Here is a 20568-nt window from a genome sequence, read left to right as displayed (position 1 = left end):
GGAGTAGCAATTTTCTGGAATAGTGGAAAGAGTCGGAGACTTGGATTCAAATCCAGCTTCAGACATTTACTAGCTGTGTGACTGTAAGCAAATCACTTAACTTCTCTGACCCTCAGTTCCTTCCTCTGTAAAAATGGGGATGATACCTTCCAATCCTACTTGAAACATTGCAAGATATCTTGGGGATTATGGGATAGATTCTTTTCTTAATGACCATGCCTTGAACCCAGTTCACTCTGGCTCTCATTGATTGGCCAACAAGAGGTCCTATGCCAAGCCCCACTTTGTCATTGTTTAGGCTCTGATTGGCTCAGAGTGAATATGATTGTTTCTGTTTTGGTCAGAAACCCTGAGGGTTTCCCCTCCCAGATATTTTTTTTTTTTGACTAGGTGAAAGAAGCCATTCTTTGCCTCTTTTCTTACCTAGGCTTAATCACTGAATAGGTGTTGTTACCTCAGTCAAACTGAGACCCATTAAAGACTGTAGCTTTAGGTCTCCCATTGCATCCAAGGCCATCCCCATTCATCCTAATCTATATCTTGCCACTGGACCTAGTTGGCTCCAGAAGAGTGAGGCTGATGATTCTGCACTACTTCACTTAAATCCAATCCACCTGCATGTCATGGCATCACTTCCCTGATGTCATGGTCCTCTTTGAGAAGGAAGGACAACAATAACAACAAAAGGATTTTGAAGATCTAATAAAATAGTGTGTAAAGTGCTTTGCAAGTCTTACATGGTACCCACTCAAGGGTTAATTCTCCAACTTTCAATATGTATGGGTGGGCAGCTGACTATTTCTTCCCTCAGAGTTCTAGGGATAATCCTGGTTACTTACCAGATATTATGTGGTGACAAAGAGGCTTCTGGATTGGCTGAAGAACAGGAAGGGCTGATGACTCATGAGTCCCGGAGACTGAATTGAGTATAAACAAAAGGAGTAACCTTACCCTTAGTCAGCTTTTTTTTTCCTTCCCAGGTCAAGGGAAGCAAAACTGCCATGATGTGGCAGATAGGACCCAGGGCAGCCATCTTTCTCACATCTGGTTACCATGTGTTCATAAACACCTGTTGCTTCTGTTTCTTTTATGTTTATTCATTCTTTCTTGATCCTCAGTGAATAACTATTCCCAGAAGGAAATGCCCTAGGAACCACAAGATAGATCAGAGCCACCTAAGGTCCAACTGGTGGTAACCAGAGTCAGTAGCAGAGTCCAACCTAACAGTAGGGGACAGTGACAGAGGAAACACCTACAAATAAAGGTAGAAAACAGACCCTCCCCCCACAACCAAGGACGACTGCAGCTTCGAGGACCCTTTGGGACCAAGAAAAGTCTTGATATAGAAAGGCATTGATTCTTAGAATCCAGGAGATACACCTAAGAGGAACATCATGAGAATTTCATGAAGGGAAGAAAAGAACTTCCAGCACCAGGAATCTGGGAGTACCCCTTGGCCGTGTGTTTGTACTTATGCCTCATTACCATTGTATTTTAAATTGAAGTATACTGCACCCAGGACCCTTGTACATGCAAGGGGAGAGTATGTTTCCAGCCTAAGGAAAATGTTTTTGTAACTACTGTTTTTGCCGTACCTTCTTGGCAAATCCCTTTTCTAAAAACAGTAGAGTTCTACCGTTGGATTGATAATGGGGGACACGCCAGATTAGGGCTTGTGAGTGAGAATACTAAAAATGTCACCTTTTCAGGATGTTCATGGACACATAGCAACAGGATGGGAGATAAGACTGCCAGTCTTTTCCCTGCACTGAAGCTCATAGCAGTTCTGTTGTGGTTCTATTGGCTTAGAATGAAGCAGAGAATATATATCATGTTCTGTAAAACTGAGCAGGAAGATCAAATATGAGCTTGCTCTAAGAATTGGGTCCTCATTGGCTAGTTCTTCATTACATTCAACTTGCTATATATAAAGAAGTAATCCCCATCTTAAAGGAGCTTATACTCTATTGGGGGAAACATGTACAAATTGAAATATAAGCAAAATAAACACGTACATATGATTTTTTTAATTACTAAAGTGTGACATCCAGAAGTGACACAATATTCCAGATGTAGTAGGACCAGAGCAGACTAGGACAACTACTTTACCTTATTTTGGGCACTATGACTCTTGTCTTGAACAACCATTTACCCTATTGACTCATTTTGAGCTAAATTTTCAGGTTCTTTTTTCCTCATAAGAATTGTTTTCTATGTGTGTCTAGCTCATCCTGTATGTATTTCATGGATTTTCAGAACCCAAATGTAGAACTGTGCATTTATCTTTATTGTATTTCATCTTATTAAATTAGCCCGCTATTTTAAGTTGTTGAGATATTTTTGGATCCTGACACTGTCTTTCAACGTGTTAACTATTCCTCCTAGCTCCTTGCCATCTGCAGACTTGACAAGCATGTCATCTATGTCTTCATCCAAGTCATTTGATCCACTGGGAGTCTTTGCTCCTTTCCTTCCTGGCTTGAAACATTTACTTCTCCATCTGCTAATTCATGTCCATCCCTTCCTTCAAAACTCTTTCTGAGTCACTTCTACCATGAAGCTTTCCTGGACTAATTCTAGTTAACCTCTATCATTTGCAATTACTCACATATCCTTAGTATTCATAAATATAAACCTGTAATTCATTTTGCATTAAAAATAATCTATTTGTATTTTCACATAGAGTCATTATTCTACCTCGTTTATTAGGTTATAAGGTTATAAGCATCTCCAGGATTGGATCTACGTGTTTACTTCCTTTGTGACTACTTACTGTGTCTTGTTAGGCACAAAAGACCATTCAAATATTGACTTCACTAGTAGGTAGGTAATAAAAATAGTCAAGATGGAATAGTGGAAACAGAAGATATTGCTAGGAAAGCTAATGGAAACAAGACCATGAAAGATTACATAATAAGCAGAATTTGAGCTGTGAAAAGATGAAGGGAAGGTTCTTGAGGATGCAAGATGGAAAAAAATCACATATGATTGAGAGAGGTGAGAAGCAATGGTTCAGGTAGCTGTGAGTCCTGGTAACTCTTAAAACCAGAGAAGAATAAAAGTAATTACTTTTTAAGCAGAGGCGGGCATAAATACACACATAGGGCAATCTGGTTGGGGTAGCAGAAAGGGATTCAAGATCCTTGGGAACTCTACTGCTTTACCAAATGTTGACAAATCTTACCACTCAGTATTCCTATCTGTAAAACAGGAAAGCTCACTTCCTTTAGAAACAGGTCCTGAGAATAAATACACTATCTGCAAAGAACACTCTCTGTGAGAAAGGTCTGGTAAAAATATAAAGTATTTTACTTTCACTTTCAAAATATTTGTGTTGCTCAGAGTTTTGCAACCCCAAAATAACCAAAATATTTTTAGATGCACTTAGGCTCTGTGACATGTCTCAGGAATTTTAATTGTAGGTAATGAAGGACGAACAGCATTTAAAAAAAAGAGGCCTTTCAGATACATCAGAATTGACAGCATGTGATATGCATTGTGCACATAATTTGGTCAACACTCCCTCTGAATGTTCAGTTGCTCATAAACAGATGACTGCTCCGTTCTTCCCTGGTGATTCTGTTTTGAGGAAGGTAATTACATCACCAGCTGGAGAACCTTTAAAGTATGCGGAAAGGCAGGTGACCTGTACAACACAAACTTGTGACTTCTGAACCCTGTTCAGAATGGCAAGCAGGAATGCCAATCTTGTGACCTGCTGTCAAGGGAATTCACCTCCAACAGTCACCGCCAACTTCCCTCTCTCCTCTGCTTGGTAATGAAACATGACCAAACTTGTAGACGGGGTCTTTTATTGTAATCTTATTAGTGATAAATGGGATCCAGGTTGGGAAACTTCTCTGCCCTCACTGCCTTCTAGTTCATTGTCAGCAGCCCTCCCCACACTGACCCCACAGACTTGTTGCCGTCCCTCATGGGATGTCACCAATACCACACATACAGACCCCAGAAACCCCTCAACAACAGCCCTACACAGGCCCCCAGGAACCTGTCACTATCACCCTTCCCCCAACAGGCCCCCAGGAACCTGTTACCATCACTCCTCCCTTCCACAGGCCCTACAGACCTGTTACCATCACCCCCTCCCCCCACAGGCCCCCACGGACCTGTCATCATCACCCCTCCCCATAGTGTCTCCATGGATCTGTCATGTCACCCCTCCCCCAACAAACCCCACAGACCTGTCACCCTCACCCTTCCCCCCTACAGGCCCCCAGGAACCTGTTACCATCACTCCTCCCTTCCACGGGCCCCTACAGACCTGTCACCATCACCCCCTCCCCCCACAGGCCACCAGGGGCCTGTCACCATCACCCCCTCCCCCCACAAGCCCCTACAGACCTGTCACCATCACCCCTCCCCCCCACAAACCCCACGGACCTGTCACCATCACCCCTCCCCACACCGACCCCACAGACTTGTTCCCATCCCCCATGTGATGTCATACATACAGACCCCGGAAACCCCTCAACAACCCTCCACAGTCACCCAAAACTCCACCCACAGAGACTCCATGGACCTGTCACCATCACCCCTCCCCATGGTGACTCCATGGACCTGTCACGTCGCCTCTCCCCCCACAGACCCCAAGGACCTGTCACGTCACCCCTCCCCACAGTGACTCCACGAACGGGGCACTTCACCCCCCTCCCACTGAGCGGTCACCGTCACCGCCCCCCTCCCTCCGGCTGGATCCCCTCACGAGGTTTGAGAGAGGGGCTCACGCCCGGCCCCGGGGGCCAGGCGGGCTATGGAGCTCAGGCCCCGCCCCTTGGCGACTGTCCCCGGAAGGCCCGCCCCCGCCCCAGTTGCTAGGCTCTATCAGTCGGAAGTCCCGCCTCTCTTGCCGCCGCCGCCGTCGTCACCTCCTCCTCCTCCGTCGCCGTCGCCGCTGTTGTTGTTGTTGTCGAGGCCGGGCCTGTCCGGTCCCTTCCGCGGCTCCGAGAGCCGGCTCCGTCCCTTCTCCGCCGCCGCCGCCGCCATGAAGTGGATGTTCAAGGAGGACCACTCGCTGGGTAAGGGCCGGGTTGGGGGCGCGGGCCCGAGGCCAGGGTCGGGCTGTGGGGACGGCTGGTGAGGCCCGGCCCGGCCCAAGCCCTCCGCCCCCCGGCCCCCGGCCCCAGCCTCTGCCTGGCCAGCGGCGGATGGGCCGGAGGGCCGGGGCCAGGGCTGGCGGAGCTGAGCGGGGCGCTAGTCCCCGGGGGCTCCACCCCGCGCGGCCCGGACCAGCCACGGGGACTCTGCTGGACTCTGGGCGTGGGAAGGGCCCAAGGCGAGGACCCCCACCCAGAGCCCCTTGCTTTGTCTCGTCCACAGAACACCGATGTGTAGAGTCTGCCAAAATCCGAGCCAAATATCCCGACCGGGTCCCGGTGAGTATGGAGCGGGGCTCAGGCGGCGCCCCAGTTCTGCAGCCCCCCGCGGGTGCCCTGGCCCTCCATCCGGGGGGTGTCATTGCTACCGAGTGGCATATCTAGGGCAGGCTCCCGGTTACATAAGGGACGTGCTTCTAGGACGGTGCGAGGGGGACATGGGGGGGGGGTGTCCCCTTGTCCTGACGCCGTCCCTCCCTCCGGAAAGGTGCGGCAGGTTGGTGGAAGGGCACTTAGGCCTCCCCAGGTCCATACCTGTCAAGTCTTCCTCTGGCTGAGTGGGGCCGGGGGGTGGGAAGCTGGGGTTGAGAGAACACACCTGAATTTCTTAAGCACACCGAGTAGTAGAAAGGGGAACAAGGCGGGTAGGTCAACAACTTGGCTCCTTAGAAGTTAGAGCTCCCTATCGTTTTCTGCCAGGTTTTCCTGGGCTCCCTTCACGTACTAGCCCTTAAGCAAGTCATTTAACCTTCAGTTTTCCTCATCCAAAAAATGATGGAGTCCCTTCCAACTTTAACATTATCTTCTGAGCTGTAATGGGTTGAAGGCTGGGGGATTAGATAGAACTACAATGAGTAGTTTTCTTCACTTGATTTTCTAAGGCTCAATTTAGATGTGTTGAAAAACATTACATTAAGAGCTGCTTTTTTTCTATAAATGCCTCTGATCAGGGATGTGGAATACTGTAACTAACTTCATGGAAGAAAACAATTCTCCATATAAATACACTCTCCAAAGCATGTCATTTTAAGCAACAAAGGTAACATTTTGCCATCCCATCATGTACTTCTCTAAATCCCCTGACATTTCTAGCACACTGTGCCTTCATCAGCTTCCCAAGCACATGACAGATGAAAGCCTTTATTTCAGAAGCCTAACCCTGACCTCTGCTTTTCCAGGTGATTGTGGAAAAAGTCTCAGGCTCTCAGATTGTTGACATTGACAAGCGGAAGTACCTGGTTCCATCTGACATCACTGTGGCCCAGTTCATGTGGATCATCAGGAAACGGATCCAGCTACCCTCAGAGAAAGCAATCTTCCTGTTTGTGGATAAAACAGTCCCACAGTCTAGGTGAGAGGTAGTCACTTATTGATGCTTTGATTGCTTATTTTGATGGTTTGATTGTAGTACTCAGAAGTACTTTTTAGCACTTAATTTCTTAGAGATTGTCATTGAAATGTAGGCTTTTGTTTGCAAGTGATAACTAGAAGAAAGGGGAAGATGCCATCATACTGTCTGTACTAGGGCAGGCTGTGCAGTGGACAATACACTGTTAAGGAAAGTGAATCCCCCAAAACCATTGAGAGCAGCTTCCTGGGGCTGACCTTAAACTCCAGATCTGTGGCTTGACAGATCTCCTTTAACTGTCCATAAAATCAATTCTGCCTGGAGCTCTTTGTTAGGCCTTGCAAAGGCCTAGAACTAATCACCCTGTTTGCCGTGTCTCCAAATGCTTCAGTCAGCTTTTTTCATTGCAGTCGTTTTTTAACTGTCTGATTATCATTTACTAGGGCTGGTTCCTGCAAAGGGCTATGAGAATTACATGGATTGTTAGGTCCCTGTTCTTTTTGACTCCTCTTTTTCACTTCTTGCTTTGGCTGGCAATAGAATAAATCTTCAGTACTCTAGCTGTTTTCTTGCTTGGAACTTCATTCAAACAACAACTTGGGACCTAAAGTCTAGTTTCAAGGCAATCTCATCTTCCCACTCTGTGTTGGCCTTGTCAGCTTTATCTTCTTATGAAAGAGAATAGACTTTAAACTCTAATTACTTCTCTTACTCTATATTGATTACTCTCAGGCCTGTGGCCAGATTCTAGTTTCCTGTTTTGCTTTTGCTCTCTGAAAGGGGGTTCCTGGCCCTTTGCATAACATCAGAGACCAGAAGAAAGTCAAGACTGGTTTAGGCTCAATCTGTTTTCCTAAAAGAGAGTTTTTGAAAACAAAACTTAGCCCAGCGTGGACAAAATGCCCTTGATTTGGAAACCTTAGAAGCTTACAGAGGAGGGGTCTAAAACAAACTCATTCCTTATTTCTTCTAAAAGTAAACAGCTCTGATTTTTTAGGTGTTACTTCCTTTTAGTCGCTTCAACAAAACAGAATAAGAAATAAGATCTCAGCCTTGTAGGAGTGATTCCTACCTGAAAAGGAATAGCCAGGCCCTTGCCCCATTGAGGTTCTTGGGCTAGCTACAGCTGTCATCCTCGAAGTTTCAGGGTTATTAGGAACAAACTTGTCACATTGGTGTCATGTCTTCTGGCCCTCCCTCTCTTAGAGGCCTGTGGTTAGGAGTGGAGGGCAGTGCATTTCTTGGTGCTTCTTTCACTAGGGTTGAAAGCTGTTGGACAGCTACAGTCAGCTCTTGTCTTTCTTTAAGGGGATGGGGTCATCCTGTGATAAGAGGTAGGACTTCATGTCCTACCATCTGAGACGCTAGCAGTCAAGTTTAAGAAGCTCTGTTCTGCTTCATCTTAGAACAGGATATGTGGCAATTAGGGTGTTGTTTTGTTTTTTGCCCTTCATTCTGAACCTTTGATACTCCTTGAAGAAAATGAAAGCAAACTACAGTGAGATCAGTCATTTCATGATTGCTGCACTTTAGTGGTCAGAGTGGCTGTAAGCTCCTCTTGCCTTTCCATTAGCTAGGAATAGAAGGAGAAGCGCCAAGTGATTTTTATCCTACGGGGCTGTTTCATAGCCGCTTCCACATATATTCAGTGACCTACCTCAGCATTTTACAAAATGGTTAACCAGGGATTTATAATCTATGCTTTGCTTCTGTAATATTGTATGCAGAAATCTTTTGGAGAAATAGATATCTCCTGAGTAATTCTGAGACAACTAGTTGGTTCACGGCCCTTAGCCTGTTAATCCTTGATTAATGGCTTTTCTCTTCACACTCTGAAACAGCTGTTTCTTTTGTCTTTGAGGCTGTAGTTATTAAAAATAAGCTTATTAAGTAACAGAGAAAGCAACAAATGTCATTCTTAGTAACCACAGATTCAGGCCCTATGTAATACAAGTACAAATTCAAGTAAATGCCAATGGAGTCCTGCCAGTGGGGAGCTCCCTCCTTTTCTTTCCATAAGAATTTCCTGTTTCCATACCGCAGTTTTTAGCAACGCCATCTAATATTGTGGTTTTATTTGTACCACCTCCTTCAGTTGTTTCCAGGCACCCGTGTCAGTGTGGAAATTTTGGGTGTTGCTACTAAAACTGACTTCATGGGTCTAAAGAATTTAATTCCTAGTGGTTTGGCTTTCTATGTTGCTTCTAAATTCTAATTTCTTTAAGAAGGGTATCCCAATTGCTTTTTTTTTTTTTTATGGAGATCTGTGTTCTTTGTTGATTGGAAATCTGGCCAAATCACACTGTAAGACTGAAGCTCCGAAAAGGAATGTTGTGAGAAACATTCACAAAATCCGTCAGTTCTCGGGGCTGACATTAGAGAGGACACCAAGACACAGCATATTTATCATCTGTTTTTTTTATATGAAGGCAGATTATGAATTTTGCTGATAATTACCGTGTTTGAAATAGATTCAAGAAAGTGCTGTTTATGAGGTTATTGTTAAAGGCACACTGAGCTCTTTAGACTAGGTGAAATTTTAGGGGGTTGTATGAACTTAGTGATCTATTCATTCACCAATTAGTAATGTACTTGAATGAACATTTTTGATCCTTTATGGGTGAACCTGAAATTGTTCCTCAAGAAGAGACTTAGTTTTGTTTTTTTGGTTTTTTTTGGAGGGGGGGGAAGGTGGGGCAATTAGGGTTAAATGACTTGCCCAAGGTCACACAGCTAGTAAGTGTGTCAAGTGTCTGAGCCTGGATTTGAACTCAGGTCCTCCTGACTCCAGGGCCGATGCTCTACTCACTGTGCCACCTGGCTGCCCCCAAGAGACTTAGTGGGGCAGTGGAAGGAGAAGGAAGAGATGATGATAAAGAAACAATTGTTTGTTATTCCCCCCTTTTCCTCCCTTCTCCCTTGGTAGTTCCTCTTTTCCTCCTTCCTCACTTGTGTTTTGATCTTGTTTTGAATTACTTTATGGTACCTTCAGGACTATGTAGTAACAGCTACTGCCATTCACAGCCGCTATTACAGTTCCTTGGCAGGGGCAGAAATACTCTGTTGGAAAGGAAGGAATTCAGAGGTGTGTAGGAAGCACTGGGTGTGCTGCCCCCACTTTGGCATTGAGCCTCTCAGAGGTTCTGTTGCAGTGCAAGTGAGGAGTGCCCCTAGATGCTCAAAGTGTCAGCCCAGGCTGCTGGGTCCGGTGGACTGCTGAGTAGAGCACAACTGATGTTAGCAGCGATCGGGCAATTTCTTGGTTTGGACATTACTGGGATCATAAATTTATGTTTTATTAAATTGTGTGATCACTTTGCCCAGCTAGCACAAAGTGAAGACACAGAAGTCCTAGAACTGAGTTGAGGGATACCACCATCTTTACAGGAATATTTCACTTTGAGGATCTCAGTGACCCAGGACCCATCAAGTCAGCTTTGAACCTGTATTTTCTACCTCTTGCTTTATTTTCCTTTTTCTTTCTTAAGATAGTGTGGTGTACTCAGCAAGTGTCATCAACCTTGGTGTACAATAGTAGCCTGTTTTCTGAAAGAGCCAGTTTATATGGGCACAGGGACACATGCAACGTGGATATGCCTTTCATAAAAAATTGACAACTTTGTCTCATTGCCAGGCACCTGATCAGATACTATACTGAGAAGAGCAGTCACCTCAGTGGTTTCTCCAATTTCCCAATCATTTAGGCCAGAAGTTTAGTAGTGGTGATGATTTGGAGTTGCAAGTTGGAAGGCTGTGCAGAGGGCTTATGGCACAGAGCCTAGCAGGCATGAGGCTTATAGTGACATTTGAGGATCCTGAGGATCTTTTGAGGATACCAAAGGAGCATTCTTGGGGAGGGGTGTGGCCAGTTGAGCAGGTTGAGCACAATAGTGTATGACTGAGAGGGCAGAAAAGTTCAGCCTTCCTGGAAGTCATGCAGAGAACATCTCACGCTGGCCTACCAGCTAATGCCAGCCGCATGAGACTTCTCATCATTTCATGGTTTCTCAGATCATTCTTAGGTTTTTGTGCTTATTTTCCTTTTTGGTGAAGCAGGAATTTTCTGTAACTGCTTTTGTGCTTCAGCCTTTTTTCACCTCAGGGTTAAGGGGCTTCCTGTGGTTTGATGACAGTTTTCTTGATTATTAGATTTTATGGCAACACCGTTAGTTTGTTCTTGCCTCTCTCTAGCTCAGGGCTTGGTACTGTCAAGTATCACCCTTCCTAAGGGCCTGAAGGTTATGGGTTCATGTTTGAAGTATGTTTGCCACTTAAAGTTTCCATGTAGATGATTGTGACTGAGAGAAAGATGACAGTACCAGTGACACTTTAGGTCACTAGTCTTGACCACTACACAGAGGAGCCCGCTACTTGTTGTCTTAAATAACCAATAGAAGCTAAGTGAGAAATTGTTTTCATGGATAGAATTTTCATAGAGTTTATTAGCCATTCTCAGACTATGTGAATTAGACCATTCCTTCTGGAGAGCAGAAGGCAAACTGCTCTAAAGGGTCTTCCGAAGAACCTGGGCCTACATCTCGTTACTAGGCCATTAGAATTGATTTGGCTGAGCATTCACTTGGTCTCCGTGGCCCACAGCACACTGAGTAACAAAGAAGAGCCAGAAGACCAGGGCTCAGCAGCCCCAAGCACATGGCTTTGGTTCCTCACCAAAAAGTCAAGGCACTGCTTCAGCCTGAAGTTGTTACAATTGTGGTTGACTCTAGGATTCAGTGGGTGAGAAAAAAGGCCAAATTTACAGTCTGAATTGGGAAACAAACCTGGACTAGCTTCTGAAGTGAAAACATCTGTCTTTGACCCAGATATTCTGCCATATGCTTAGCTTCTCTCATATTCACAAAGATCTTGGTTGATGTCACTCTGAGTGACACAGTTGTGCTTGGCACTTCAGAAAAAGGCCTGGGAAAAAGATGTGATACTAGATACAAATATTCTCAGGTCATCCTTATTCTGAAGCACTGCCTCATTTTTCTCCCAAGACTTTTCTGATAATTCACAATGAAAATAAAAACCACCTTCAAGGTCTTGCATCCCCTTCTGTTAGAGTCATGTCACTTTACTTGCCATTTTTAGTCTCTCTCTCCCATGCTGGTCTGGGCTCATGCTTGCAGGAGTACCCTTTCTTATATTAACAAATCCTTGTCTCTTCAATTTCACCAGATTCTCACCTGGAACAGCCCCATTTGGTTTTATATGATGCCAGTTAGTTATGTAACTACCACTTACACTTTCATTTTAAAAGTCATCTACTTCCACATTTTGGTCATTTATCCACTTGTCCAGATTGAGTGAGGGGTTCCCTCGTGTTAGTTGCTTTAAAGACAGAAGTGCCCTAACAGTAGTAGTCAGAAGAGAATCAGAGGAGAACGCTTGGGACAGTCAGTACTCCTTTTCCTGATTGTAAATGTCTTGGTACTTCTCCTGGGGCTAGCTGATGGCCTTTCTCCATCAATTTAGCAAGTTACTGACTGATGTCTTGGGTCATTTAGGCATGTGCTGTGAGCTTACTGGACTAATGATATCACAAGATGGCTATCAGACCACATGCCTCAATCTTGTTTTCATCTTGACCTCCATACAAAGCTGCCCTCAAGCTTAGTCAATCTGGTATATATGTTTAATTCTGTCACCAATATCTAGTCATTTCTTATCCTGGAGATTAACAGCATAATCATGTGGGGAGAGTATGTATAGAGTTCCAAGTGTTACTAGTGTTACTCTCTTAAGTATATACTTCTGTTTCATGGCATAGGAATGGATTCAGTCTCCCATTTTAACAGTCTGTTTTCAGGCTGAGAGAGCCAGCTTTGCCACCCACATGAATTTGGTCTCAGAAACAATCTATTTCTGGAGTTTGTGGGGAGGTTGTGTAGGGCGCCTTTGGATCTCTGATATGCACACTGTACTTTGCATTTGTTACCAGGGGAATCACTTCATCCTACTTAATAAACAAGGATCTTTATCTCTGGGTAACTTTCAAAAGACTATGTTTACTTATACCTACCAAAAAATTCCTTATACATTCTCTTTATTTTTAAATTCAGAAGGGGTTAGTATAATGAACTCCCCCTTTTTTGGTGACAGGTCACTTAACTACTCTGGGTCTGTGTCCTCATCTGTTTAATAGAAGGTGGGGGTGGGGGCAGGCAGTGTAGACTAGGTGACCTTTGGGGTTTCTTCCAGTACTAAATCTATCATTTGTCTTCTTAAAGTGAATTGGAAACCACATGCCCTCAGTTTAATTTTTTTTACCACTTTCTACATTCAAAAACACCAAAAATATCCACTAGTCTCACCCATTTGTGAGGGGCAGAGCTCCTGAAAGAGCAGGGTAAACTCCTCTTAAAGTAGCAGGCCTTGCCTAGAGACTCAAGTTGGCAGTGAGCCCTAACAGCATGAATCTGTTTATAGCCACAGAGGAACAGGAAATTACTTTGGTTTCTTGAGGGGTTTTTGGATCCAGTCACTAGCCTCTTTTCCTTTTATAAAGCAGTAAGTACTATGCCCTGAGTCTGAGTTCTTAGCTGATGGATGACATTTCTTGGAGAGACAGCAGCACTCTACCCCTTGCTTCTTTGAACTGAGATTTTATTTGCAGATCTTTTCATGATGTATCAGCTTTCATAGCATCTCAGTATTTTCCAATGGAAACTCCTGAATAGCTAATAAAAGAGGTGATTAGGGAGTTATATAATGACTTTTCAAACAGAGTGTCCTGAGGAAAAGTAGTGACTTGAACAATACACATTTTCTAGTATCACACTGAGCTTTCTCCTTCCTTAGACCTCTACAAAAAGTCAGATAATGAAGAACAAAATCCTTATAAGGAGGGCCCAAGACTGCTGTAGTCTAAAAATTAGGACAGAGATTTTTCATTTCTGATGACCTATTTTTCAACCTAATTATGTATTTAAAGCTAAAGTATACATGCCAACCATAGTTGTGGTGCTAATCTCATGTAGGACCTTAAAGGCCCAAAGAATCAAGCATTTCCAAACCAAGGGGGTTTTTCCTAATATCGTAATTACCAGCATGGAGCCACCTTCCACATCCTTTGCCCCAGGAGCAACTTCACCAGTGTAGCCATGCGGTGTAAGTGGCAGGCTCAAGGCGTAAGCAGGGGGAAGGCAAAGGGACAGGAATAAGAATGAGGAATGCAGGGTGGAAAAGAAACAGGTCTAGGCCACCTCTCAAATGGCTTCCACTGTGGGCCATGTTTGAGAACTGTGCTGTAGTACATCTGGAAGTTCAAGATTACATCTCTTCAAAGAAGACAGCCCCAGAACAACTGCTAGCTGACCGATGGACAGGGCTGCTAGTCTTAGTTCACCTCACCCTGAAGTTTGTCACCAAACTTTTTTTATGCATCCACCAGTGGGTGCAGAGCTGGCCAACTCCAGCATGGTTTCAGGAGGAAGGAGGCTTTAGTTCTCTTTTTGTCTTGGCCAGTGATTCATCTGACAAATTTCATTCAACTCTCCTGGGGATCCATTTCCCATCTACAAAAGAGTAAGGTATTTGCTACCACCTACATCATGGTATGTTGGGGAGATCATCTGGTTGAGGTTGTAAAATATGGGAATTCCTCAAGTGACAGGCCCCAAAATGGAAAAGTGTCATGATTTAGGATGATAATTACTGGAGTTTTCTCTATCTAGAGATTCCAATCTAACCAGCATTTCGTTTTAGTGAATTGACCTGAGTTTTCTTTTGTGTTTTCTGTTTTTCTCATTCAAGCCTAACTATGGGACAACTTTATGAGAAGGAAAAAGATGAAGATGGATTCTTGTACGTGGCCTACAGTGGGGAGAACACGTTTGGCTTCTGAAGGCCAGTGCCCAAATAGGTGCATCCTTCCTGCTTGTGTATCTTGTAAATAGCCGGTCACTTTGAGTTATTACACCAGACCCTCTTCGCATAGACCCATAGTGCATTTGTAACTGGATTTATTTCTTAATATATTGAAAGGTCTTGTTTTATTAGACTGGTAAATTATCAGAGTTTTATTTTCATTTTCTTTTCTTTGTTGTGCATTGTCCTCATGGCTGCAAGCTCCAGGGGGCTCTGCTCCTCTGGAACTTGTATTTAATGAAGTTATTTCGATATTGAGATGAGGTAGTTGGGGGACTCAAGTGAAAAGGGGGAAGATAACACATTCTTCAGGATTATGTTTGAGGTGTTAGTTGGATAAGTATTAAAAGCATCTAAGTTAAATCCTTAGCAGTCAGGTCACTTGCTTCACTAGATTATTCCAACTGCCAATCATGTTGGACTGAGCTAATCTGGTCTTTCTGAACTCTATTGAGGTGAATAATTACAATAAAATTTCCTCTCACAAAGGCACTGTAGTGTGACACTGTCCTTCATTTACCTCTCTTCTGGGCTTGCTAAGTAGCTAGTTGTTGCCTATTGAGAAGAGAGAGCTGTGGGAGTGAAGACAGTTTGAAGTGAGTGGTTCCTGCCGGCTGGTCACGAAAGGGACGAGTCAGTCTTGGCTGCATAAGCCTAAAGCAAAGATTACATCCTACAGGTTCCAGAACTACAGGTGTGGTGCTAAGTAGTAGGAGACAGCACGTTCTCCATTTATTTAGGAAAAATCATGTGTTGCCTGAATAAGGGGCTCTTATCTCTGCCCTTATTTTCTTTTCCCCGGTTTTCGCAATCTTTTCTCCCCAAAAGCACGATGAGAGACAGGCAGGCCAGTGGTTTCATCCCTGCTTTTAGGAAACTATTGCAAATGCCGTGCTTTCACGTAACACACAAAAGTAAGATACTTGGGAGTAGAGCTGACCGCATTCTGCACTCACAGAGATTTAAGGAGCTGATTCACAGGTTGTCACTCAGTTCTTTCAAGAAGCCCCAAATTATACAGGCAGCCTTATTAAAGCCTACTTGTGTGTTACTGAAGCTGGAACCTTACCCATACAAATCGGTTGGAGGAAACAGTCTCACTTTGCTCCTCCACATCCTGCTGGTCCATCACAAATCTGACTTACTGGAATGGGTACCTCCTAGCAGAGGGGAGATGACTTACAAAGGGGAAGAGATCTAGAGAAGCCTCTAGGGAGGGGAGGACAGAAGGGAACTTGAGAAAGGCTTCGTGTCTCTCAAAGATAAGCCAGCAGGATACAGTAGAAACTGCATGGAATCGAGCTGAGTCTGAAGACCTGGCTCTGCCTCTTTTTAGCTGTGTGATATTGGGCAGATGATTTCACCTAAGTCAGTTTCCCCATCTGTAAAATGGGAAGATTTGTGTGAAGATGAAAAAATTAGCTGGTGTGTGTGAAAGCACTTTAACTGTGAACAAAAGAGCTTAACAGTAAGTCTGCCAGGAAAGCTTGGATTTCTCTAGTCATCAGCTATGCCATTTATTTTGCTTTTCTCATGTGACCAATCTTTGTTTTCTTTTGTTAAAATTAAATGTTTTGTGAAAAACGTAATATTGAAAATCAGTTTAACTACCTAACCTTGTTTAGTAACCATTTCTAGTTAATTTCAATGAATAAACCATTATAACTTTTCTTTTTTTTCCCCATGTCTATTACTATGTACCAACTTCCTTTTCCTGCCTCAGCAAGCTCCCTAGTAACATGTGTAGCCTGATAAAAGAAGTCAACACATTAGCCGTGTCTAAGCATGCATGTTTGGTCCTGTACCTCTAGTTCAGGGGTTTGTTCTTAACCTCAGGTCTCAGAAATTTGGGTTTCCTTCGTCATCATATTTCATGCATTTAACAACATGATTCTGAGAAGCGGTCTGTAGGGACGACCAGACTGTTGCTGAAGGGGTCTTAGGACAAAAAGGTTAGGAACTGCTCTGGTCCATCCCCTCTCTACCAGGGGTGAATGGTATGTTATGTCCTCAGTCTTTTGTAGTCATGACTGGTTGGTTGCTGCTTTAGGTCAGAGTTCTGATTTACCTTTATTTTCCCCTCCTGAGAAATATTCTGATTGAGTACAGAGTGATAGAATGAAAGGTGATTGAATCCAAGCTCTCTAGCCACTAAACAGGATTCAATTAAAATAGCTTTACCACTTGAATTACAAATGAAACCAGTAAAAATAGATTTATCTGTAAATGTTCCATGTTAAAACCAGCTCAGAAGCTAGACTTCTTGTATAAGGATCACCCTCCTCCCATCCTGATTCCAGTATAAATTCCTTGAAGGCAAGAGATGTTTTGGTCTTTCTACCCTTAGTGTCTTGCAAATTGTACTTAATAAATGCTTATTAAATTGAAGTCACTTGCCTCCAGCATAATATTGGACTTGAACCTAGGTCTCGAATGACTTCAAGTTCTGTGGTCTTCCTTCTAAATCATACTGTCATTCTTGGGATCCTTTTCTGGCATCTATTTGGGACCTCAAATGTAACTTAAGAGCTAAATCATCTTGGTTGTAATTTGATAGCGGCCAGCACGGCAGACCATAGCTATAGAGGACACTGACAGCACTCAAGGTAAGATCAGTAGATGGATCTAACAGGGAATTGGAAAGCCAACCACAGCAGGACAAAGGCAGGGTATGATGTAGGAGACTTCCACTCACCTCCTTCATCAAATTTTCCCTCTCATCTTTGCTTCCTAAGGGAGGGGAAAAACCCCCAACCCAGGCTGTTGTTGAGGAGGCAAAGGCATCCAAGAGGAGAGTGGGAGGATGGGGCCTATTTATACACTGATCTAGAACTCTGCCTTCTCTTCCTCCTCCTCCTCACTTAATCCTTTAAGTTGAACTGTTGCTTCTAGATGTAGGATGAGGATGTGGGTCACTACAAGGCTTTATAAACAAAGAACCAGGAACCAGAGCTCTAGAAACCTAAGCCAGCAAGTTAGAAGTTTTCTGAATTCTAAGGCGTTCAACATCTTAAGCACTGTCAATTTAAAAAGCAATAATCCTGACTTAGAAAAATAAGTTAAAATCCCTTTTTCTGCCATTAAAATCATGGGACTCAGACGGGGTGACTGACAAACTCTGCTCTTGGCATTTGGGAGAGAACATACGGCGAGCAGGAGCCATAGCAGCTTGGAATCAGCAGGAATTCAGGCTCGGAGGCCTGGCATTGCCTCAACGAATACACCCGATAGCCCATCGCTCAGCAGGCCTGGCTGTTCCTCTCCTCTGCTGATTGTGGCTTGAAGGCATATAACCAGGGGATGAAGTGGATCGACAAAAGAGAGAAGGATGAAATTGGAAATGTAGAGAAAGGACAAAAGGAGGGTACAAGGTGAAGAGGGGCACTGACTTGCAGAGGCCAGAAGTCTAAAAAATTGCAGATGGGACTGCAAATATTTTTATGGCAAGAGCCAAAAGTTAAGAAGATAGGAAACATGTTTGCCCGGTTACCAGTCATTCCAAGAAAATGAGAACAAGTGTCTGTGAGGTCGTATTCCCATCATCTACTGCCCAGCTGAATGTAACTCTAGTTTCCTAGAGATTGTTCCTATTTACAAGGGAATTTTTTGGCGCCTCGGTCATCACTTCCACTTCCTGTCCAAAGTAGGCTTGTATAGAGTTCTTTTTGTTGGATGGAGTTGGGAGGTTGGGAATGACAAGTGTTATCTACCCTGTCCTGTTCTCTAGGTCGATGTCACTAACGCTGTGGATCTTTGCTCCTCTGCCCAAAGCAGTACTGCTGCCTTTCAGTAAGTTTTCCATTTTTCTGTGCTATCTTTGGGCCGCCATAGCAAAGGCACCATCACTGTTTCCATTGGTACTTGCCTCTTTTTGAGAGCCAGCTCAGCGATGTGCTTGAGGCCCAAAATTGGCAGCTAGTGTCCCAAGCTGCTGGAGTAACTTTCTGGCTGTGGATTCCCTCAACTGGAAAGCCCACCAGAGTGCTGAAGTCATTTTCTGCATTTCAGAGACTAAAAAGCAGCTTCGTGTTATTTTTTTTTTCTTGAGCTGGTACTCAGCACTACAGCATCATTAAGAACATGGGAGTTTACCATCTCTAGTTACCCCAAAATATAAGAACAATTTCCCTAGTGAGCACAGATTTCTTGGAAGAAATTTCTTTTTATAGAATTCAGCCAGTCTAGAGGCATTTATCATGTGCCTACTGCATATCAGGCACTATGCTGGACAGTCGGTACAAAGACAAGATCACCCCTACCCTCAAGAAGCTTATACAAACTATTGAGGAAAGAAGTAAGTATCAGCTTGACTGTATAAATACAGTGATTTGGGCAGGGCTGGGGCAACTGAGAACCTGGGAAATCAGGAAAACGTTTTGTGAAGTAGGTAGCACTTGGCCTGAGCTGTAGGTTCTGAGATGGAGATAAAGAGGGAAAGCACTGATGGCATGGGAAAATGAAAAGAGAGGGAACAGCCACTAAGTTTTGCTGGAGCATAGAGCATGAGGGAAATGAATGTGTAATTTGCCTGGAAAGGTGGGCTGAAGCCAGACTGCCAGGAGTTTGTATTTTATTCACTGAAGCTTGAGCAGGGGAATAACATGGTCAGAACTGTGGAATATCCATTTGGCAGTGCTATGGAGAATGGCTGACTGAGAGGAAGAATGGATAGAAGTCAATTGTGAGGTAGTCGGGTTTAATCCAGAAGAGCTGAGGTAGACCTGAACAAGGGATGCTATGGAGATGAGGAGACTTTGCAATCAGACAAAGGGGAAGGGGGCTAAGGGAGAGTGGAGAATTGAAGATGAGTCCTAGGTTGTGAAAATGAATAACTACTGTCTTCAACGGAAATGGCAAGTTTGGAGGAGGGATGCATTTTGGGGAAAAGAATCTGTTTTGGACATACTGAGTTTGAGATACCTATGGGTATAAATATTCATCAGGTAGTTGGGGATCTAAGACTAGAACTCAGAAGTAAGATTAAGGCTGTATATGTAGATTTGAGTAATTTATAGAAATGACAGGTCAACCTGTGGAAGCTGGTAAGATAACCAAAAAAATGTAGAGGGAGAAAAGGGTCTAGGATGGGGGGTGGGGAACCTTTGGCCATGAGGCCACATGTGGCCCAGCCCTCTACTTGTCTGATCTAGGAGATAAAGGGGGAACTCTGAAGAAAGCATACCATCTTTCAGGTGAAAGCTATGAAATATAAAATCCCCAATTATCCTCAATTTTTTTTTTTCAGATTGGGTACTTCTCTGCTTTTTAAGAGAAACTTCAGAATGAAATTCAGAATGTACCTACTGTGGTGGATTTCTCTTTGTAGGTTATATGGAATCAATTGGTATTTAAGACTTGCTATCACAACCAAAAGTTTTAGATTCATTGTTTCAGGCTTCCAAGTCTCTGGCTTCTGATATAAAGAGTTTTGAGAGCTTAGGGTTGGGTTACTTCACCTCAGTATGGGAATAAGGCGTTTTCCTTCCATTTAATGACCATGTATTTCCTTTCTGGAAGAAAGCTCAGTTTCAGAAGGGGCACAAGACACAACCAAGAGAGGGCAGTAACTGTTGAAGTACCCACATTGTTCCAAGTTGTCTCGCCAGAAAGGAAATTGGTGTAAAGACTAGAAAACTTTGGCTAAGGTTTGTTCAGCACATTGTTTTTCAACCACAAATTGGTCCTAGGGCCTGAGAAGAAGGAGCTTTCCATAGAAGCAGACATTACCAAATCAGGCAGTGCCAGGGCAGTCTGTGCCAGGGATTGATCATTTTCCCCCCCTCCCCCTACCACATGAGCCTCTCTCTTTCCCAGACTATTAGCTAATGCTTGGCACTGCTACTACAAAATGAAGCACTTAATATAGTTATCCACAATTCCCGTTATAATTTATGCCCAAGGGCCATACAAAGAATACATTAAAATATAATGCAAACCATTTAAATCAAAGAAAAACTTTAAAACATTGCATTTGCTCTTTCCTAGGAGTGGGATTAGAATCCACTAATGGATTACAGAACACCAACAGCTGAAGCAACATTAAATTGACCTTCACAAGCTAATTTAGTGGAATTATAAGTAATGCTACCTAAGGCTGCCTTAATTTTTTATACCTTTAGGGGTCCAGTTCCCTAGGCACCAGGACAAGTTGGAAGATTATCTTTTTGGAAAAGGTCATTTTAAAATTGGAAATAGTCATCAACTATTTGTAAATGTTGGAAGAAGTACACTCTT

The 20568-nt window shown here is 43.7% G+C and overlaps 1 protein-coding gene across 1 annotated transcript; it reads left to right on the top strand.

The window, feature by feature from the left end:
• The first annotated feature begins 4865 nt into the window (after positions 1-4865).
• Positions 4866-16004, top strand: GABARAPL2 (GABA type A receptor associated protein like 2). The gene is made up of 4 exons (XM_036750404.1): positions 4866-5036; positions 5338-5393; positions 6293-6465; positions 14221-16004. Exons 1-4 carry the CDS (start codon positions 5003-5005, stop codon positions 14309-14311), a joined length of 354 nt encoding a protein of 117 aa, XP_036606299.1. The 5' UTR covers positions 4866-5002; the 3' UTR covers positions 14312-16004.
• Positions 16005-20568: the final 4564 nt, after the last annotated feature.

The sequence above is a fragment of the Trichosurus vulpecula genome, chromosome 3, assembly GCF_011100635.1.
Source record: "Trichosurus vulpecula isolate mTriVul1 chromosome 3, mTriVul1.pri, whole genome shotgun sequence".
Taxonomy (NCBI): domain Eukaryota; kingdom Metazoa; phylum Chordata; class Mammalia; order Diprotodontia; family Phalangeridae; genus Trichosurus; species Trichosurus vulpecula.
This window is presented reverse-complemented; position numbering and strand designations above follow the sequence as displayed.

Bases quoted from the DNA above. Each gene is read 5' to 3' on its own strand.
- GABARAPL2 (XM_036750404.1), top strand. From the start codon at position 5,003: ATGAAGTGGATGTTCAAGGAGGACCACTCGCTGG. The intron at 5,037-5,337 runs GTAAGGGCCGGG...TCTCGTCCACAG, and splicing joins CAAGGAGGACCACTCGCTGG to AACACCGATGTGTAGAGTCT. The intron at 6,466-14,220 runs GTGAGAGGTAGT...TTCTCATTCAAG, and splicing joins AAAACAGTCCCACAGTCTAG to CCTAACTATGGGACAACTTT.